We start from the raw sequence: 15,849 nt of genomic DNA on the forward strand, positions 1-15,849 counted from the left end.
GGCTCTGGGCAGGTCACTTAATCTGAGTTTTCCCACCTATGAAACATTTACATCTCAGGGTTGTTGTGAGGATGAGATAATCTTTGTAAAATACTTAGCAAAGTACTGATCATGTTATTTATTAGGGGATTTAAACATACTATGTAGAATTGAGAGATAAGTGCACTAGGGAGGTGGAAACAATATACTGCATGAGATGGTGGGGGGGGGGGGGAAATGTCAGTTCCAACATGAAGAATCTGGTAAGACTTCCCAGAAGTGGTGACACCTGAATTGGTCAGTAAAAGAGAATTTTATTGCTCTTTGTATATTGAAATATTTATTGATGACTTTTTGCAACAAAAATTTCATAGCAAATTTATAATAAAAAGAACATTTATTTTATTTATTAACTTTTTTTTTAAAGGGAGGCACAGACACAAAGCTGCCCCCAGACAACACCCTTTCCCAGTTCCCCGTGACACCAGGTCGGCCAAGTGGGGGATGTACAAGGAGGTAACGGCACCAGTACAAGCATCCGCAATACAAAATACACGAACAGAATCGGAGCATGCCCTCCAACGAAAATTAAAGCAACGCAATCTGACGAGGTACAGAGAAGGGAAGGAGAGGAGGAAGGAGTGCAATGCGAACAAGTTAGGATCGGCATTCTGCGAATGTCCATAGGTTGGCTCTTCTGGTTAAAACTCTAGTCTGGAGTTTTGTGCGTTACTTTAAGTAACCCGGTTTATCTGAATACTTGCCTGTGCTGACAATTAAAGCTCATCCTTTAAAAAAATCCTTAATATATCCACAATAAACAGAGAACTGCAAAGGGCTGCGCAGCCAGAATAAAATGGTCCGTGCATGCGCAGACGGCAGGCAGGCAGCCCACGTGGGGTCATGGGTCACGGGCCAGAGGGCACGCCCCCTGGCGTTAGCAGAAAAACCAGGCACGGCAGTCGGGTTTTGCGAAGCCAGCCCTACCCTCGGCTGGGCTCGCACGCAGCTCCCCACTCACCACTCGAGGTACAGAAGCCTGGCTCCGCCCCCTCTTCTTCATCGCCCTAAGGAGTCGGAAGCCTCGAGGGTCAACTTCCGCCTCGCCGGGGCGGAACTTCCGCTTTTTCCCTCCTGCAGGCCGGTGTCCGGCGGCCGAGCCCGTAGGAACGGGTGGGCTTCGGGAGGATCGTTCCGGAGCCGCTCGGGGCCGGCCCCAAGCCCTTCTCCGGGGTCCTGAGCCGGAGGGACCAGCCTCGCTCCCCGCGCCGCGCTCTCTCCTTCTTTCGGGAGCCGTGAAGGGCTTTGCCGGGCCCCCTCCTCCGCCCCACCTGACCCTCGCGAGGTTGGGGGAGGGGGAGCCGGGGTGTGGTCCCTGGATTTTCCCTTTGGCTCCTCGGGGTCTTCCTCACCCAGGCAGTCTTCCTTCGACTCCGCCCCCAAGCTCCTCGTTGCTATGGCGACGAGCTCGTTGGTGTGGAAGCTGGCGGGGCTGCTGCAGGACTCCGGTAAGGGTGCTTCCGGGTTAGGGGGCGCAGGCTGGGGAAGGGGGAAGAAAGGGAGCGAGTGGGACAGTTCACGTGATCAGCTCCTTCCCAGACCTTGGAACCCTACGCTTTTTTGGGTGTGGAGTTTCATAGTTGTTCTCTTTGCTTCCCAGCGGCTTCACTCTGGGACGCTAGGGGGCGCCGTAGTGCACAGAGGCCGTGGCCTGGAATCAGGAGTTCAAATTCAGTCTCATAGCACTTAATAGCTGTGTGACCCTGGACAAGTCACTTCACTTCTCCCTGCCTCAGTTTCCTCACTTGTAAAATGCAAATAATACTATCACCTACTTCACAGGATGGTCGTGACGATCCAATGATATAATTTTAAAGTGCTTACTTAGTACAGTGTCTGGCACACAGTAGGTCAGCTTTAAATGCTAGATGTCATCATTAACATTATTATTATTTAAAGAGATAATAATCATAAAGTGCTTAACACAGTGCCAGGCACACAATAGGCAGTATATAAATGTTAGCTGCTATTCTCATTAATAGAGATAATATCTATAAAGTGTTTCTCAGTCAGTACTAGGCTTACAGTAGGTGCTATATAAATGTTAGCTCTTACCATAAATAGAGGTAATAATTACAGAAGCACTTATAGCACAGTGCCAGGCGCACAGTAGGAGCTGTATAAATGTTAGCTTTTCATTATAGAGATAATTGAGAAGCACTTACAGCACAGTGCCAGGTGCACAGGAGGTGCTATATAAATGTTAGCTATTATCGTAGAGATAATTACAGAAGCACTTATAGCACAGTGCCAGGCGCACAGTAGGTGCTGTATAAATGTTAGCTATTATCATTAATAGAGATAATTGCAGAAGCACTTACAGTGCAGTGCCACGTGTGCAGTAGGTGCTATGTAAATGTTAGCTGCTTTTATCATTAATAGAGATAATAATTGCAGAAGCACTTATAGCATAGTGCCAGGTGCATAGTAGGTGATATACAAATGTTCCCTCTCTCTGAACCTCAGTTTCTTCCTTTGTCAAAAGGAGATGACATACCCCTTACCCTCAGAGGTGGTGATTGTAGGGAATGTGCTTTCCAAACTCTAAAATGCTCCAGTTTTGTGAACTTCATAATAGCAATTAGTGTTTCCATACCACCTTAAGGTTGTGAAAGTGAAGTGCCTTGTCTTTTTTCTCATTTTATCCTTACAATCATCCTGGAAGGTGGGAGCTGTTCTTGATCCCATTTTACAGATGAGGAAATTGAGGCCCAGAGAGGGTAAGGGACTTGGCCAGGGTCACACAGCTAGTGAGTGTCTGAGGCAGGATTTGAACTCTGGACTCCGAGTCGGGAGTCCACACTTCCACTGTGTGGCCCAGCTTCCGAGGGTCAGAAAGTTATGGGGTTATATCTGTTCTTAAATTCAGCCCATTCCTACTCTGTGTCCAGAGCCGCATTGGATGTGGTGAAGTATAAGGCCCAGCGCCTGGCTCCCAGGAACCTCTGACCCTGTTTGGAGGCTGGCTATCATAGGAAGCCCTTAACTTCACTACACACTGCCTGGAATATGGAGTGTTACTAAGAATGATGTTGTAGGGCTGAGAGAAGACAGTGAGGGGTCACTCATTCCTGGGTTGGTCAGAGAAGGAGGGCTTTATGGAGGGGGTGGGTGTTGAAGGGTGGGAAGAGGAAGGAAGTCACTGGGGGTCAGGGCCAGGAAGGCTGGAGAGAACCACAATGACTAATGAGTGGAGAGTCCCCTCCTCTCATCCATTCCAAGCTCTGGAGCCCAAAGGTACACACCATTTCCCATACCTGGAATGCCCTTCCAGCCAAGCTCCACATCCTGGAATCTCTAGCCTTAGTCAAGGCACAGATGCTGCCTCTGAAGCAACACCTTTCCTAAGGCCTTCCTCTGACCAAGATGCGCCCCTGGGAGGCCCGAGGGGCAGAGGGAGGAAAGGAGGGCTTCCGTCTTCTGCTGGGCTGCAGGTCCACCTTCCTTCTCTTGGTGCCCCAGCTCCATCCTCCGTTCCTCCCAGTGATTCCCCCTGGTCACATCGTGGGAGCTGAAATGCTTCTTGCTTCCTCGTTCCTCTGGTATCCTTGTGCCTCCATTACTTAGTAACCTCCCATCCTCTGGGTCCACGCTGTTGGTCGCCACCCCCCACTCTCACTCCTAGCAGCTGTTGTGCACAGACCCACGGCTTTCTGCCCTCCTGTAGTAAGCCCAGCACCTCCTGCCCACGGACATGGGGACGTTCAGCTTCCCCTCAGACCTTAACCACTCAGCTCCCCGACTTCTTCCTGTGCTCTAGCTCAGCCACACGCAGAGAGGGCCACACTGTTGGTCTTGGCATCTCCATGTCCCCTTACATAGTTGATTTCTACATATTTGTCTGCAGCCTCCCCTGTTAGGGTGTGAGCCCCCAAGGGCACAAAGCTCCTGCCTGCTTTGGCTTCTTTTTCTGTCCCCGGTGCTTAGCACAGTGTTTGGCACATAGTAAGTGCTTAACAGATGTTTTTGGCTGACTTCCCTCCCTGTCCTCCCCCCCCCATTTACTTTGTATATATTTTGTATTAACTTATCTGTATACAGGAGACTATAAGCTTCCTGATGGCAGATTCTGTTTCGTTTTTGTCTAGTCGGAGGGCTTTGGGAACGTGGGATCTTGAGGCCACATGTGGCCCTCTAGGTCCTTGGGTATAGCCTTTTGACTGAGTTCAAATTTTACAAAACAAATCCTTTTATGAAGGGGATTTGTTCTGTAGAATTTGGATTCAGTCAAAGGGCTGCCCTTGAGGCCCCAGGCTCCCCAGCCCTGGATCTAGCGCAGGGCCTGTGTGGGTATGTATGTATCCCACCTGTATGGTGGGATCCTAGATGTGTGGACTTGAACTGGGAGGCACCTTGCATGTTGCCTAAGTCCATCATCTTCATCCATGATTTGCTCAGGGTCGAACAGCGCAGAGCAGAGCTGTGAGTGGGAGCATGGCTTCTCTGGGGCCGTACCGTACCTCCCAGGCTCACTGTCTGCCTTTCTCCTTGGTTCTTCTCTCCCTTGCCCTCCCCGCAGGTGACCTGGTCCTGTCTGGCTGCAGCACGCTGACCCTGCTGACTACCACCTTGCAGCAGCTGAACCGTGTGTTTGAGCTCCACCTGGGACCGTGGGGTCCTGGGCAGGCTGGCTTTGTGGCCCTGCCCTCCCACCCTGCTGACTCCCCCACTATCCTGCAGCTTCAGTTCCTCTTTGATGTGCTGCAGAAAACACTCTCACTCAAGGTTTGGGACTGAGGGGAGCACATGGCTGTTGGGAAGAAGTGGGAGCTAAGCGTGGGCACGTCTGAGGGGGCTGGGGCTGGGGCCTGCACAGAGGGAGCTGCACCAAACCTGCCAGCTCAGTAGATCGAGAAGAGGATATCCCATGTAATGGGGGGCACGTGCTGAGGGAGAGGTCCCTTGCACACGCCTCGAGCTGTATTCTTTTCTCTCTTTCAGCTAGTACATGTCCCAGGCCCTGGTCCTCAAGGCCCCATCAGGATCTTCCCCTTCAAGTCCCTGAAGCAGCTGGAGGTATGACGAGATGGGAGATGGGGGAAGGTTGTGTACGGCCCACCTTGAAGTCCTTTGGGGATCCTTGAGAGGGCCCTGGGCTGCAAGGCCTTTTCCTCTGTCCCTGTGCCATGCTTTACTTGATCTGTTGTGGGTTCCCCTGAATCCAGCAGAACATGGCCTTTTCTTCCTCGTTATGATCATCCCACTCCCACCGTCATTGCCCATAGTGATTGCCCTTTCCCTTTTGTTTCCAGCTGCGGGCTGTCCCTCTCCACTGTCTGTGTGGCCTCCGTGCCATCTACTCTCAGCTCGAGACTCTGATCTGTAGCCGGAGCCTCCAGGCACTGGAGGTGAAGGAGGATGTAGGGTGTGGTGCCTGCTTTACTCAGAGATGATGTAGTTCCTGGTGGTGGGCAGTGAGAGTCTTGGTGTGGGAAGGAGGAGGCTGTGGGCATTGGGGCGGGGGGGACCCTCAGGGAAGGGGGCCAGTGGTGTTCATCTTTTCTCCTTTCTCAGGAACTCCTCTCAGCTTGTGGAGGGGACCTCTGCTCTGCCCTCCCCTGGCTCGCTCTGGTTTGTGCCGATTTTAGCTATAATTCATTGACTGCCTTGGACCGATCCTTGGTGAGTAGCGCAAGAAGAGGCCAAAGAGCCCAGAGGGAGGGGGGAGGCAGGAGAGCCCCCTGAGCGACTCCTTCCCCACTTGTCTCCCTCAGCATCTCTTGTCAGCTCTTCAGATTCTGAATCTGAGCCACAATCAAGTCACTGACTGTGAAGACTTCTTGATTGTGAGTCTGAGGACAGAGGTTGGGGGTGGAGGGTTTGGGTGGATACTGTGAATACTGTATGCACCCTGGATCCCGGGCCCCTAAACCTTACTCTCTACCTGGTGCAGCCACTTTGACCTAAATCTTTGCCCATTTAGGCTGTTTCCTCTCCTACGTGTGGGCATGACTTTATCCTGGCCTTATTATTGCCGTCTCTGTCTTCCAGGCATTGTCCGAGCTGCAGCATCTGGATGTCTCCTATAACCGCCTTCAGTCAGTCCCGGCGATGGGCCCCTCGGGGGCTGTGCTGAGGACAGTGGTTCTGAGGGGCAATGAGCTTCGAAGCTTGTGTGGTGAGTCAGGGGATGGCACAAAGAAGAAAGCTGGTGAGGATGGTGGGAGGTTGTGCAGTGGTATGGGCCTAAGTCCATCATGGGCTTGTCTTTATACTGATGCTCCCCACTCAGGGCTGGAGCTGCTGAGAGGCCTTCAGCATCTGGACGTGGCCTATAATCTGCTGGAACAGCACAGGGAGCTGATGCCCTTGAGGATGCTGGCCGAGCTCCAGAGAGTGAGCAGGGCTGTAGGGGACGGGGAATGAAAGTGTGTGAACTGAGGGCCCAAATTCCACCTTTGGCTGGAAGAATGAGGCTCTCGAGGGGGCAGTGTTCCCTTGGCTCAGAGCCATCGTGCTTGGGGTTTTTCATCTCCTGTTTCCTCCGCAGCTTCACCTGGAGGGGAATCCTCTGTCCTTTCACCCTGATCATAGAGCGGCTACTGTCCAATATCTGTCACCGCAGACCAGGGATGCTTCTCCCTCTAGGGTGAGCTATTTTCCCTGATATCTGGTTTTTCACTTCCTTTCTCCAACTTTTAAAAAACATTTTTTAAACAGATTTTTTAATTGATCTCTTCCGTTTTTACATTGCCTTCATTTCTTCCTGTCCCTCCTTTTGCTCCCCAATATTCATCCTTATAACAAAATTTTCTTAAGCAAGAAAAGGATCAAGAAGAGAAAAATCAATAAAATTAACCCATTGAGTGATTCAGCCTCATGGACCTCAGATGCTGAAAGGAGCAGGGGAAGGTGTCTGCTCATAGCTCCTCTTTGGGGCAAAGCTCATTCTTTTTAATCTCATAGCATTCAGTTGTGATTGTTTTGTTGTTCTTTGAATTTGCGTTGTTCTAGGCCTTGCATCTGCTAACTTTGCATCTGTTCTTCTGCTTCTCTGCCCTTCCGTATTCATCATGCTTGTTTCGTAGAGCTCCATAGCCTTCCATTAAACTCAGGTACCACATTGTTTCCCATTCCCCAGTAAATAATAATCTCTTTTTGTTTATTTATGTCACCACTACCTCCCAATGACTTCCTTTCCTCCCCCACCCTTCCCAAGAGAAGGCTCTCTTGTCCCAAGGATAATGGAGCAAAACAAAGCAGCTGCTCGCCAACCACATCTGGCCGTGTCTCCTCCCACTCGTGATCAGGGACGTGGGAGGAGGTGATGTGGGGGGGTCCTCTGGAGTCCCAGGTCTGCAGCCTTCAGGAGGGCCTTCTTTTGTGTCACTGTGGTCACTGTGTAAGGATTCTCACACTTCTGCTTGCTTTGTTCCCCCCCAGGTAATAGGGCTGTAGGGCCAAACCTGAGACCTGTGGACCATGATGTGTGCCTGTTATCTCTTTTGTTTATTCTCACCCAGTGTTGGTAACATCAAAGGAGACACTCAGCAGCCTCCAGTGCCCCTCCCTTCTCCCAGGATCCAGGGACAGGATTGTGTGTGCTCATGTTCTCCCTGTACCACCTCTCCTCCTCACGAACACACACTCATGTGCACACTGTTTCCCTTTCAGTTTCTTCTTGATGGGGAGCCACTGGCACCTGCCGACTTGCAGGTCAGTCTTGTGGGAGGGACTGGGCAGGGATTGAGAGGGTGGGGCAGGCACCAGAAAAAGGAACTTGGGTATGCGTGTGCATATGTGCGCATGCGTGTATATTGTGTGCATGCGTGTGCGTGTGTGTGTTCTGCCTAATTGGCAGCTATAACCCTGTTCCTTACCATGGTTGGCCAAGGAAGAGGAAGCACCGATCCTCTCTCATCCTTATACGAGGCCCATTTTTCTGTGCTTCCAGCTCCCCACATCTTCTGGCCTTTGCTCCTTGGCCCTCCCTCTACCCCCTGCAGGTGGAAGTGCCTCAGATACGTCCTGTGCCCCCGACTTGAGTGACAGCCTCTCCTCAGGAGGTGCCTTGGTTCGCCCTCTCCCCCGTAAGGCTAAGGTGAGCTGGTGCTGCCTCGTGACTGGGGGCTCAGGGTTCTAGCATTGTGAACATACCAGTGATGAAAAGCACTCATCCTTCCCATTGGCAACTTTGTGCTTTGGGGGGGGGGGAGGGAGGGAAGGGGGGCGGTACCAGAGGTGAAGGGTTAGGTGTCCCAGGCTCCCACTTCACTCAGAAAAGAGCTTCCTCTTGTCGTTCTTAGAACCGAGTCCGTGTGAGGCAAGCTAGTATATCCGAGCCGAGTGATACTGACCCAGAGCCCCGAACTCCAGAGCGCTCCCCTGCTGGTGAGACCTAGCCCTTGATTCTTCTTGTCTCCCCCAGATGTTCAGTCTTGTGCCTTCTGACCTTGGCTTCTGTTCCTGCTGACTATTTCTCCCTTCCTTACCGATCTCCTCATCCTCACTATCGTCCTTCTATGATGCCTTCTTCATTGTGATGTGAGATCGGTCCTGGGCTCTTAAGCCTGTGCCAGCCCAGAAGGGAAACTCTGATAGGCCTTACCAAGCTGGGAAGGCCTTGTGGACCAGCCTCACAGTGGATCGGCCTGAGCTCAGGAAGGCTCACTTCCTGGCTGGCCATAAACAGCATCTTGTGAGGCTCTGCGGACTCTCACCCTGCAGTGATGAAGGACCTCCCTTCTCCCTCTACCACTGAAGTTGAAAGTGGTGGCGCTGCCACTCACCCTATATTCTGTCCCTTCTAGGCTGGTTTGTGCAGCAGCATCGGGAGCTGGAGCTTATGAACAGTTTTCGGGAGAGATTTGGCTGTGATTGGCTGCAGTACCGAAGCCACCTGGAGACCCCAGGCACCCCTCCTGTGGGGACCCCTAAGACCTCTGACTTTGTGGACCCCCCAAACCCTCAGAGCCTCTCTAGCTCACTGCAGTTGGGGGAAGGAGCCAGCAGTTTAGAGGAATCCCCCCACATTGGGCCAGGAGAGGACAAGATGGAGGAGGAGGTGGCTGAAGAGAAGGGCGAGGTGGTAAAAGAGGGGGCCATGGAGGAAGACACCAAGGAGGAAGAGGAGGAGGTGGCAGAAGATGAGGAAGTGGAGGGTAAGCGGTCTCTTGGCATCTTGCTCCAGGAGCAGGTTGGGGAGGGCATGAGAGGCGGTAGAAGCTGCGCCGGGGCACCCGGAGAGCCTTGTACTGGGGTTTCTCTGCAGGGGAGCTGTGTCGTCCCATGCTGGTGTGTCCCCTGGAGGGGGCGGATGGGGTGCGTGGCCAGGAGAGGTTTCTGCGGGTCACATCTGGGCATCTGCTGGAGGTGGAACTGCAGGCTGCACGGACCCTGGAGCGACTGGACCTTCAGAGCCTTTGGGCAGCTGAGTTAGAGGTCGAGGCAGAGCCTCAGACCCAGAGCGGGGCAGTGCCTGTGGTGAGCGCCGGCACCTGGGGGTAGCAGTGGGATTGGCAGGTTGGAACAGGAGGAAAACGGCCCTGGGAGACAGTCACACAGCCAGGCTGAGGAAGGATTTTGTTCTGGGTCATGTGATGTGTCTCCCCTTGGCCCTCCTAGCATCCATCAGGAGGGTGTGCCGTGTCCTGTGCCCTCAGAGGCCTTCTCTTCTCCTCCGCCCCAACAGGACTCGGATCATGCTGCCAGTGGCCCGATTATCGCCCTGCGCTTCTCCTACATCCGTAGTGACCGACGGCTGCGCCGATACCTGGTGTTGGAGCCTGATGCCCAGGCTGCTGTGCAGGTGAAGTCCGGTGTTGGGCATGGAGGAAGGGGGCCATGTGGAAGCGTCAGGAGGAGGGTGGGGGTCGGTGAACAGGCAGAGGACCCTCTTCTGGATTGCATTCATGTTTCAGGAGCTGCTGGCTGTCTTGGCCCCGGCAGCAGCTGCCTCAAGGCATCGGGTGGGGGCAGGCCCCTCAGGAGGCCGACTTCGGTGCCTTCGCTGTCATCGGATCAGCCCAGTGATGGCTTCTCAGGAGGATGCCCAGGCCAGGTGGATGCCAAAGCCTGGTAGGGAGCCCGGCCCTTTCTCCTTGCACAGATCTGGAAGCTTTTCTTCCTTCCTGCCTGTCCCCTCAGCATGGGGAGGGAGTGGTCCCAGCAGGAGGTGTTGAGGAGGGTGTCTGCCAGGAGAGATCAGGGCTTTGGGGGATGGTGTGGACATGATAAAAACTTCATGGAGAATGAGCCATGGGTGCAGAGGGGCTGGGGGAGTGGCCGGCCAGCAGTTGGACAAGAGAATGGACCAGGCAGCCTTGCTGATGGATGGAGTGTGTTGGCTGCTGGGAACCATGTGGCCACCTCCAGGTCCTACTCTCTCCACAGACTGCCCGCTTCTGTGTCCTGTGTGTGGCAGTGATCACGTGGTGGTGTTGCCTCAGCATAATGAAGCCCCCCAAGGGGAGCAGAAGGAAGGGGAGCTGGACCCATCTTCCTCGGCCCTCCCCAGGACCCCTCCGGGCTCTCCGGATGAGGGTGATGGTGATAATTCCAGCAGCCCTTCCCTCCAGGCCCGTGTGCCCTACCCTGCTGACAACTGGGGCCTTCATCCTTGTGAGTATGGGACTGCCTTGGGGAAGTTAAGTGAGGAAAGGCACTGGATTGGAGGCAGAAGGCCTGTTTCCAGAGTTCGGGCTCTGATACTGAACTGGCTGTAGGACCACCGACAGCTTAACCTTTCTAAGCCTCAGTTTCCCTATCCACAAAACGGGAATAATAATGCGCTGCTTCACAAGGTTGATGTGAGGAAAGGGCTTTGTAAACCTCTACGTGCCATACAGGGGTAAGCTGTTACTCATTGTTGAGAGGATCATTGGGCAGGTTTTTGGGGAGGGATGAGGGGAAGACATGAGATTGTCTGGGGAAGCGAGTTAATGGCTGTCTGGCTGCACTTACTCTGTCCCTGGCCTTCAGCTTCTGACCGCTCTTGTCTCCGTGCTGTGGATCACCGACTCCGACTGTTTCTGGATGTTGAGATATTTGAAGACGTCCAGGAAGAGTTTCAGTGCTGTCTCAAGGTGGGGCCCCACTTCTCCTCTAGTCTTAGTATATTCCTCGTCGAACATTCCCCTTATCAGAACCTGTCCTCACCCCACCTCCAGATCTTCCACCTGACTCCCTGTCCCTGTTCCTTCCCTCCGAGGTGCCGGTGATACTTCGTAGCCAGTCCAAGGAATTTCCTTCCCTCGTCGTTGTGTCTGATGTCAGGCTTTATGTGTTGGAGGTCACTGGGGAGATGCGGTGAGTGAGGACGTGAGGAGTGGCAGGGGAAGAGGGGAACTCTACTTGGGAAAGTGTTTTTCTCCCTTGGCTCATCTCCCTGATCACTCTGTCCTTCCCTCTCTCCTCAGAGGTCAGCCTTCTAGCTGGCTGCAGCCGTGCTTGGCAGTCTCTCTACAGGACCTGAGCTGCCTAGAACTCAGCCTGGCCGGGCAGAGCCTTCGGCTGGAGTGGGCAGGGGGTAGAGGTGGCTGCATTCTGCTGCCCCGGGAACCCCGATGCTGCCGTGCATTATTGGAGGAGCTCAGTGGTGAGAGGGGAGGAGACTGTGTGGCCCATTTGGGGCAGGGGATGGGAGGGGAGGCTGGAGCATTGAAGCCACTCAACGATGTCCCTGAAAGCTTGAAACTTAGGAGTGTGAATGGTGAGAGATGAGGGTGGCAGCCATGGAGGAGATCAGTGATTACTTGAAGAGGCTTTCTTAGAAGTGAGGCAGGAGCTCAAGTCTGGTCTCCCATTCCTCACTCCCAATCCCACCTCGTGACGCTCTCCAGCCATCCTGCAGCTGCTGCCTCCTGGCCGAAGGCCCTGTCTCACTGCCACCAAAGAGAAAATGACCCCTCAGCACCGACTCTGGTGAGTCCTACACAGCGTCCTCTCCATCCCACTTCCTGGCTGTGAAAACCAAGATGGGGAGTGGGGTTAAGAATGCTCTCTCTGTTCAGTCCTCCTGCTCACTGCTGTATGTTCTGCCCTTGCCTTGCCCACCCGTCCTGCTCCCACGGGTCGTTCTCTTCCATGGGCCCCTGTAGTCCTTCCTCTCTGTCACACCCTTCACCCTTTCCCTCTCTTCCATACCCACATTCTCCCTGCTCCTCTGCTTTGTCTGCCACTGATACCCATTCCCTCCCATGGCCCTTGCCACCAGGCCATTGCTAGACACCGATGCCAGCCCTGAGGACCCGCAGTTCTTCTACTTGCAGGCGTTTCTGCTTGAAGGTACTACATCTGGGGGTTGAGGGGAATGAATCTCTTGGGTAAACCCCTCCAGATACTGTGGGCACACTGTGGTGATGGGGCCTCATCTGCCTCTTCTCTGGGAAGGTTTGGGAGTTTTTGGATAGGGGTGGAATCATAGTTTGCTGAGGTGGGCTGTGCTGTTCAAGTGACCTGGTGGGACCCCCTACCTCCCACTCTTACTCCCACCTCAAGGGGAATAGACAGCCATCTGGCCATCCCTCACAGGGCTAAAGAAAACAGAATGTAGCTACCCCTCACCTTATTTGTGATTGGTGGTGGAGGGGGTCCTGTGGTGGGACCTCGGAGGTTCTGGTACCCACAGGGTTCTTGGGTGTTAGGGTGAGGGCCATAGCACCAGGGGAAAGATTGGTTGACAACACACTATTATATCCCCTCTCCCCAACATTGCAGTGCTGGCTTCTGTCCTTTTCCTCTCTTTGGGGGCAGGGAGCTCTTCACAGCCCTCTCAGGTCCTGTGCCTCTTGGCCTTCATCCCCTTCTCTTCAGGTTCCACTTCCTGCCCAGTGTCCCTGTTGATAACTCCATCCACCTTGTATCTGCTGGATGAAGATCCCATGTGGTCCCAGGCTGGGCCTTCTCTGGAGACAGCTGGCGAAGTGTCCGTAATGACACTTCCCTCCAGACTGGATTCTTCTGTTCGTATCCATGAGCAGCAGCCACTCAGCAGCCTCAACTCCATACAGGTTTATCGGACAGCCCCGACGGACATTCGCCTGGCACTGTATGATGAGGTGTGTGTATTTGGAGGGGAGTTGTGAATGGTTTGGGGAATCTGGAAGGGGAAGGGTATGGAGACTAGAAGAAGTAGGAAACCTTGGAGAGGGTGTGACATCAAGAGGGAAAATGAGGGGTGGGGCAGAGGAAGGTAAGATGGGGGAAATGTCATTAGGAGCTCTGCTGTATCATGGGTAACTGAGAGGAAGAGAGGAGGATGGAGGGGCCTAGGGACAAGAGGAATGGGACTGTGGGGCTGGGGAAGAAAGAAGAAAGATGCAGGGGAGCAGATTTTCTTCCAGGGCCTCTCCCCACTGGCTTAATCTCAGCTTCCTGTGTGGTAGAGAGGTCACTGATGCCTTGGGCCTGCAGGTATTGCGACTTGAGAGTTTTTGGTCTCTTCGTGTTGTGTGTCTGGAGCAACTGACTGCACTGTTGGACTGGATCCGAGGTCCCTGGGAGGAGCTATTTTCCATTGGACTTCGAGTGCTGACCCGGGAGGCCCCAGACACTGATCCGTGAAACTGAGTTCTTTGCCCTCTGGGAACTGCACTGGCCGGTCGTGCCATTCATGGTCCAGTCGCCTGCCCCTGATTTGCCCAAGGGAAAGACAAGAGTATGCTGCTGTGGTCCCTGGGCAGCTCTGACCAGAGGTGGCCAAGCTGTCAGCAGAGATGATGGTTCATGGATCAGCCCAATTAAAGCCTTTGACAATGTGACATTGACTGTTTCTCAGGTGCCAATAAAGTTTTTTCCATTCCTGATGTCACAGCTACAGCTGGGTAGATGGGGCTGCCAGGCAGTTGGTTGGACTGTTGGAGTCCAAGTCAGGCTATACTATGGTACCAGTCCCCAGTGTCTACCAGCCCGGGTTTTGGGGGGCTGGGGTGGGAGATCCTGGTTTTCCTTCTCTCTTCCCAGTTGAGGTAATGATGGCAGGCTATGTGGAGGTGCCACCTCATGGAAGCTAACATTTCCAAGAAGTGAATGAAGCTTCTCCAAATTTCCCATTTCCATAGTGGGAATATCATTTGTCCCATAGGAGATTGGAAAGTTAGAGAAATGCTGTGGGGCTTTTTCGCCTTCCCCAGTGACCTGCTGTCTCCTTGTTTCATCTACCACAAGGGGGCAGTGGGTCTTCAGCCCTCCTCTGAGGTCCTTCTCCTGCAAAAAGACCTTTTGAGGAGCCCAGTTGGCCAGAGCTGCTCCCTAGGTAGTTAGCTCTTGCAGGCTAAGTTAAGAAGGCCAAGGGCCCAGCTTCAGGGCCCTGTTGGTCAGTTGGTGCTCTGTGCCATCCGCTGCCTCAGCCAGCCCACCCAAACCTGTCCTGCCCTTCTCCAAGCGTCTGGCCACAAAAGGCCAGTGTGTGGATGGGTCAGTGCAAGTTCATCACTAGCCCTGGAACCATAGCTCAGAGAGCATGCCCTCCTTCTTGGGCTCAAACGAGATCATGGACACAAGATTTTTCTAACCACAAATCACCCCATTGATAATGAGCCATTGCTATTGGGTTGTAGGGGAGGGGACAGAATGGGGACCTGTGCTGACTCACTCCAGACCTTGCACCTCTTAAACTGTCCTGGGAGTCACTCTCTTGTCTCCTAGAAGTAAAGGTCATAAAGGTTAGTGCTGGCTGTGACCTAAGAAAGCATTTCACACAGGCCCCTTATTTGTACAGTGTTTTACAGTTTACAAATATTAATCTCATTTGAGCCTCATGACAGGCCTGGCATGTAGGCGCTATTATTGTCCCCATTTTACAGATGAGAGGAGGCTGAGGAAGGCAGCAGTGAAGTGGCTTTCCCATGGTCTCATAGTGTCTGAGGCAGCATTTAAGCTCTGGTCTCCTTGGCTCCAGGTCCAGCGTTCTGGACCATAGAGAATGGGAAGGGTAGGTTGGGACCAAGCTCTGAAGAACTTTAAAAGCCAAGTAGAGAAGTTTATGTTTCATCCTAGAGGCAATAGGAAGTCATTGAAATTTAATGAGTAAGGAGAGTGACATGGGCTGTCCTGTACTTTAGGAAAACCACAGTGGTGGCTGTGTGGAGAGTGGATTGGAGTAAGGAGAAGCTTGAGTCCTTGGAACAATCCAGTTGAGAGTTGAGGCCCTAACCAAGGACATATGAGTAGAGGGGAGGGGATACTAACTAGCAATATGGAGGTCAAAACTTCTGAATTTGGCAAGTAATTGTGTGTTGGATGGGGAAGGAGAGGGGAGGAAGAAGTCAGCCACTGGCTTCAATGAGCTTTGCAGCAAAGGAGAAGTTTATGAGATGAGCTAAATAGTCACCCAGTGTGACCTTGGGAGAGGTTTTAGGGGACGAGGTTGGAAGCAAAGGTACAGAGTGTGATGCTCTGATGAATGAGGGCACTGGGTTATGAAAAGAGGATAGAGATGCACCATAAAGAAACGTCACCTACTTTGGTTTTGCCTAAGGCAGGCCCTGAATGCCCCACTTTTTTTTTAACCTCAGTGAAATTTTAATGAACAAAATTAAAACGTTCCTAAAATATTAGCCCATGTTTAGTAATATGCACAGATAGCATCTTTTGTTGCTTCATTGATTTTTATAGGGATGGAGACTGGCTCAGTAATTTAATGGAATTGGGAAGTTGTCTTTTACCAATACAGGTCAGCACCTTGTATAGTCTTACAGAGTTACCTAGAGGGCACAGAGAAGTTCAGCCACTTACTAGGGTCACACAGCCAACATGTGGCAGAGAGCAATGCTGGGCAATGATTTTATGTAATTCAGAAAGTAGAGCAAGTATTTTCTCATTGTTAAAGAGTCTTTCTCTGTCTCTCAAAGCTACCCTTAAAGACAAACT

The 15,849-nt window shown here is 52.7% G+C and overlaps 1 protein-coding gene across 2 annotated transcripts; it reads left to right on the top strand.

The window, feature by feature from the left end:
* The first annotated feature begins 263 nt into the window (after window positions 1-263).
* Window positions 264-13,784, top strand: STK11IP (serine/threonine kinase 11 interacting protein). 2 transcript variants are annotated; one of them, XM_069104507.1, is made up of 24 exons: window positions 264-1,487; window positions 4,559-4,764; window positions 4,981-5,055; window positions 5,292-5,399; window positions 5,554-5,661; window positions 5,754-5,825; window positions 6,031-6,157; window positions 6,272-6,375; window positions 6,530-6,628; window positions 7,654-7,695; window positions 7,934-8,080; window positions 8,286-8,370; window positions 8,790-9,140; window positions 9,251-9,462; window positions 9,671-9,787; window positions 9,900-10,056; window positions 10,372-10,599; window positions 10,960-11,063; window positions 11,189-11,286; window positions 11,397-11,575; window positions 11,820-11,901; window positions 12,194-12,264; window positions 12,793-13,037; window positions 13,393-13,784. In XM_069104507.1, exons 1-24 carry the CDS (start codon window positions 1,436-1,438, stop codon window positions 13,540-13,542), a joined length of 3,219 nt encoding a protein of 1,072 aa, XP_068960608.1. In that variant the 5' UTR covers window positions 264-1,435; the 3' UTR covers window positions 13,543-13,784. The 2 variants fall into 2 exon arrangements, with proteins under 2 accessions (XP_068960608.1, XP_068960609.1); XM_069104508.1 differs by having other exon boundaries at window positions 5,292-5,387.
* Window positions 13,785-15,849: the final 2,065 nt, after the last annotated feature.

This window comes from Petaurus breviceps, unplaced genomic scaffold, assembly GCF_028583685.1.
Source record: "Petaurus breviceps papuanus isolate PSGF00001 unplaced genomic scaffold, PetGlider_PUasm1.0 688, whole genome shotgun sequence".
Lineage (NCBI taxonomy): Eukaryota > Metazoa > Chordata > Mammalia > Diprotodontia > Petauridae > Petaurus > Petaurus breviceps.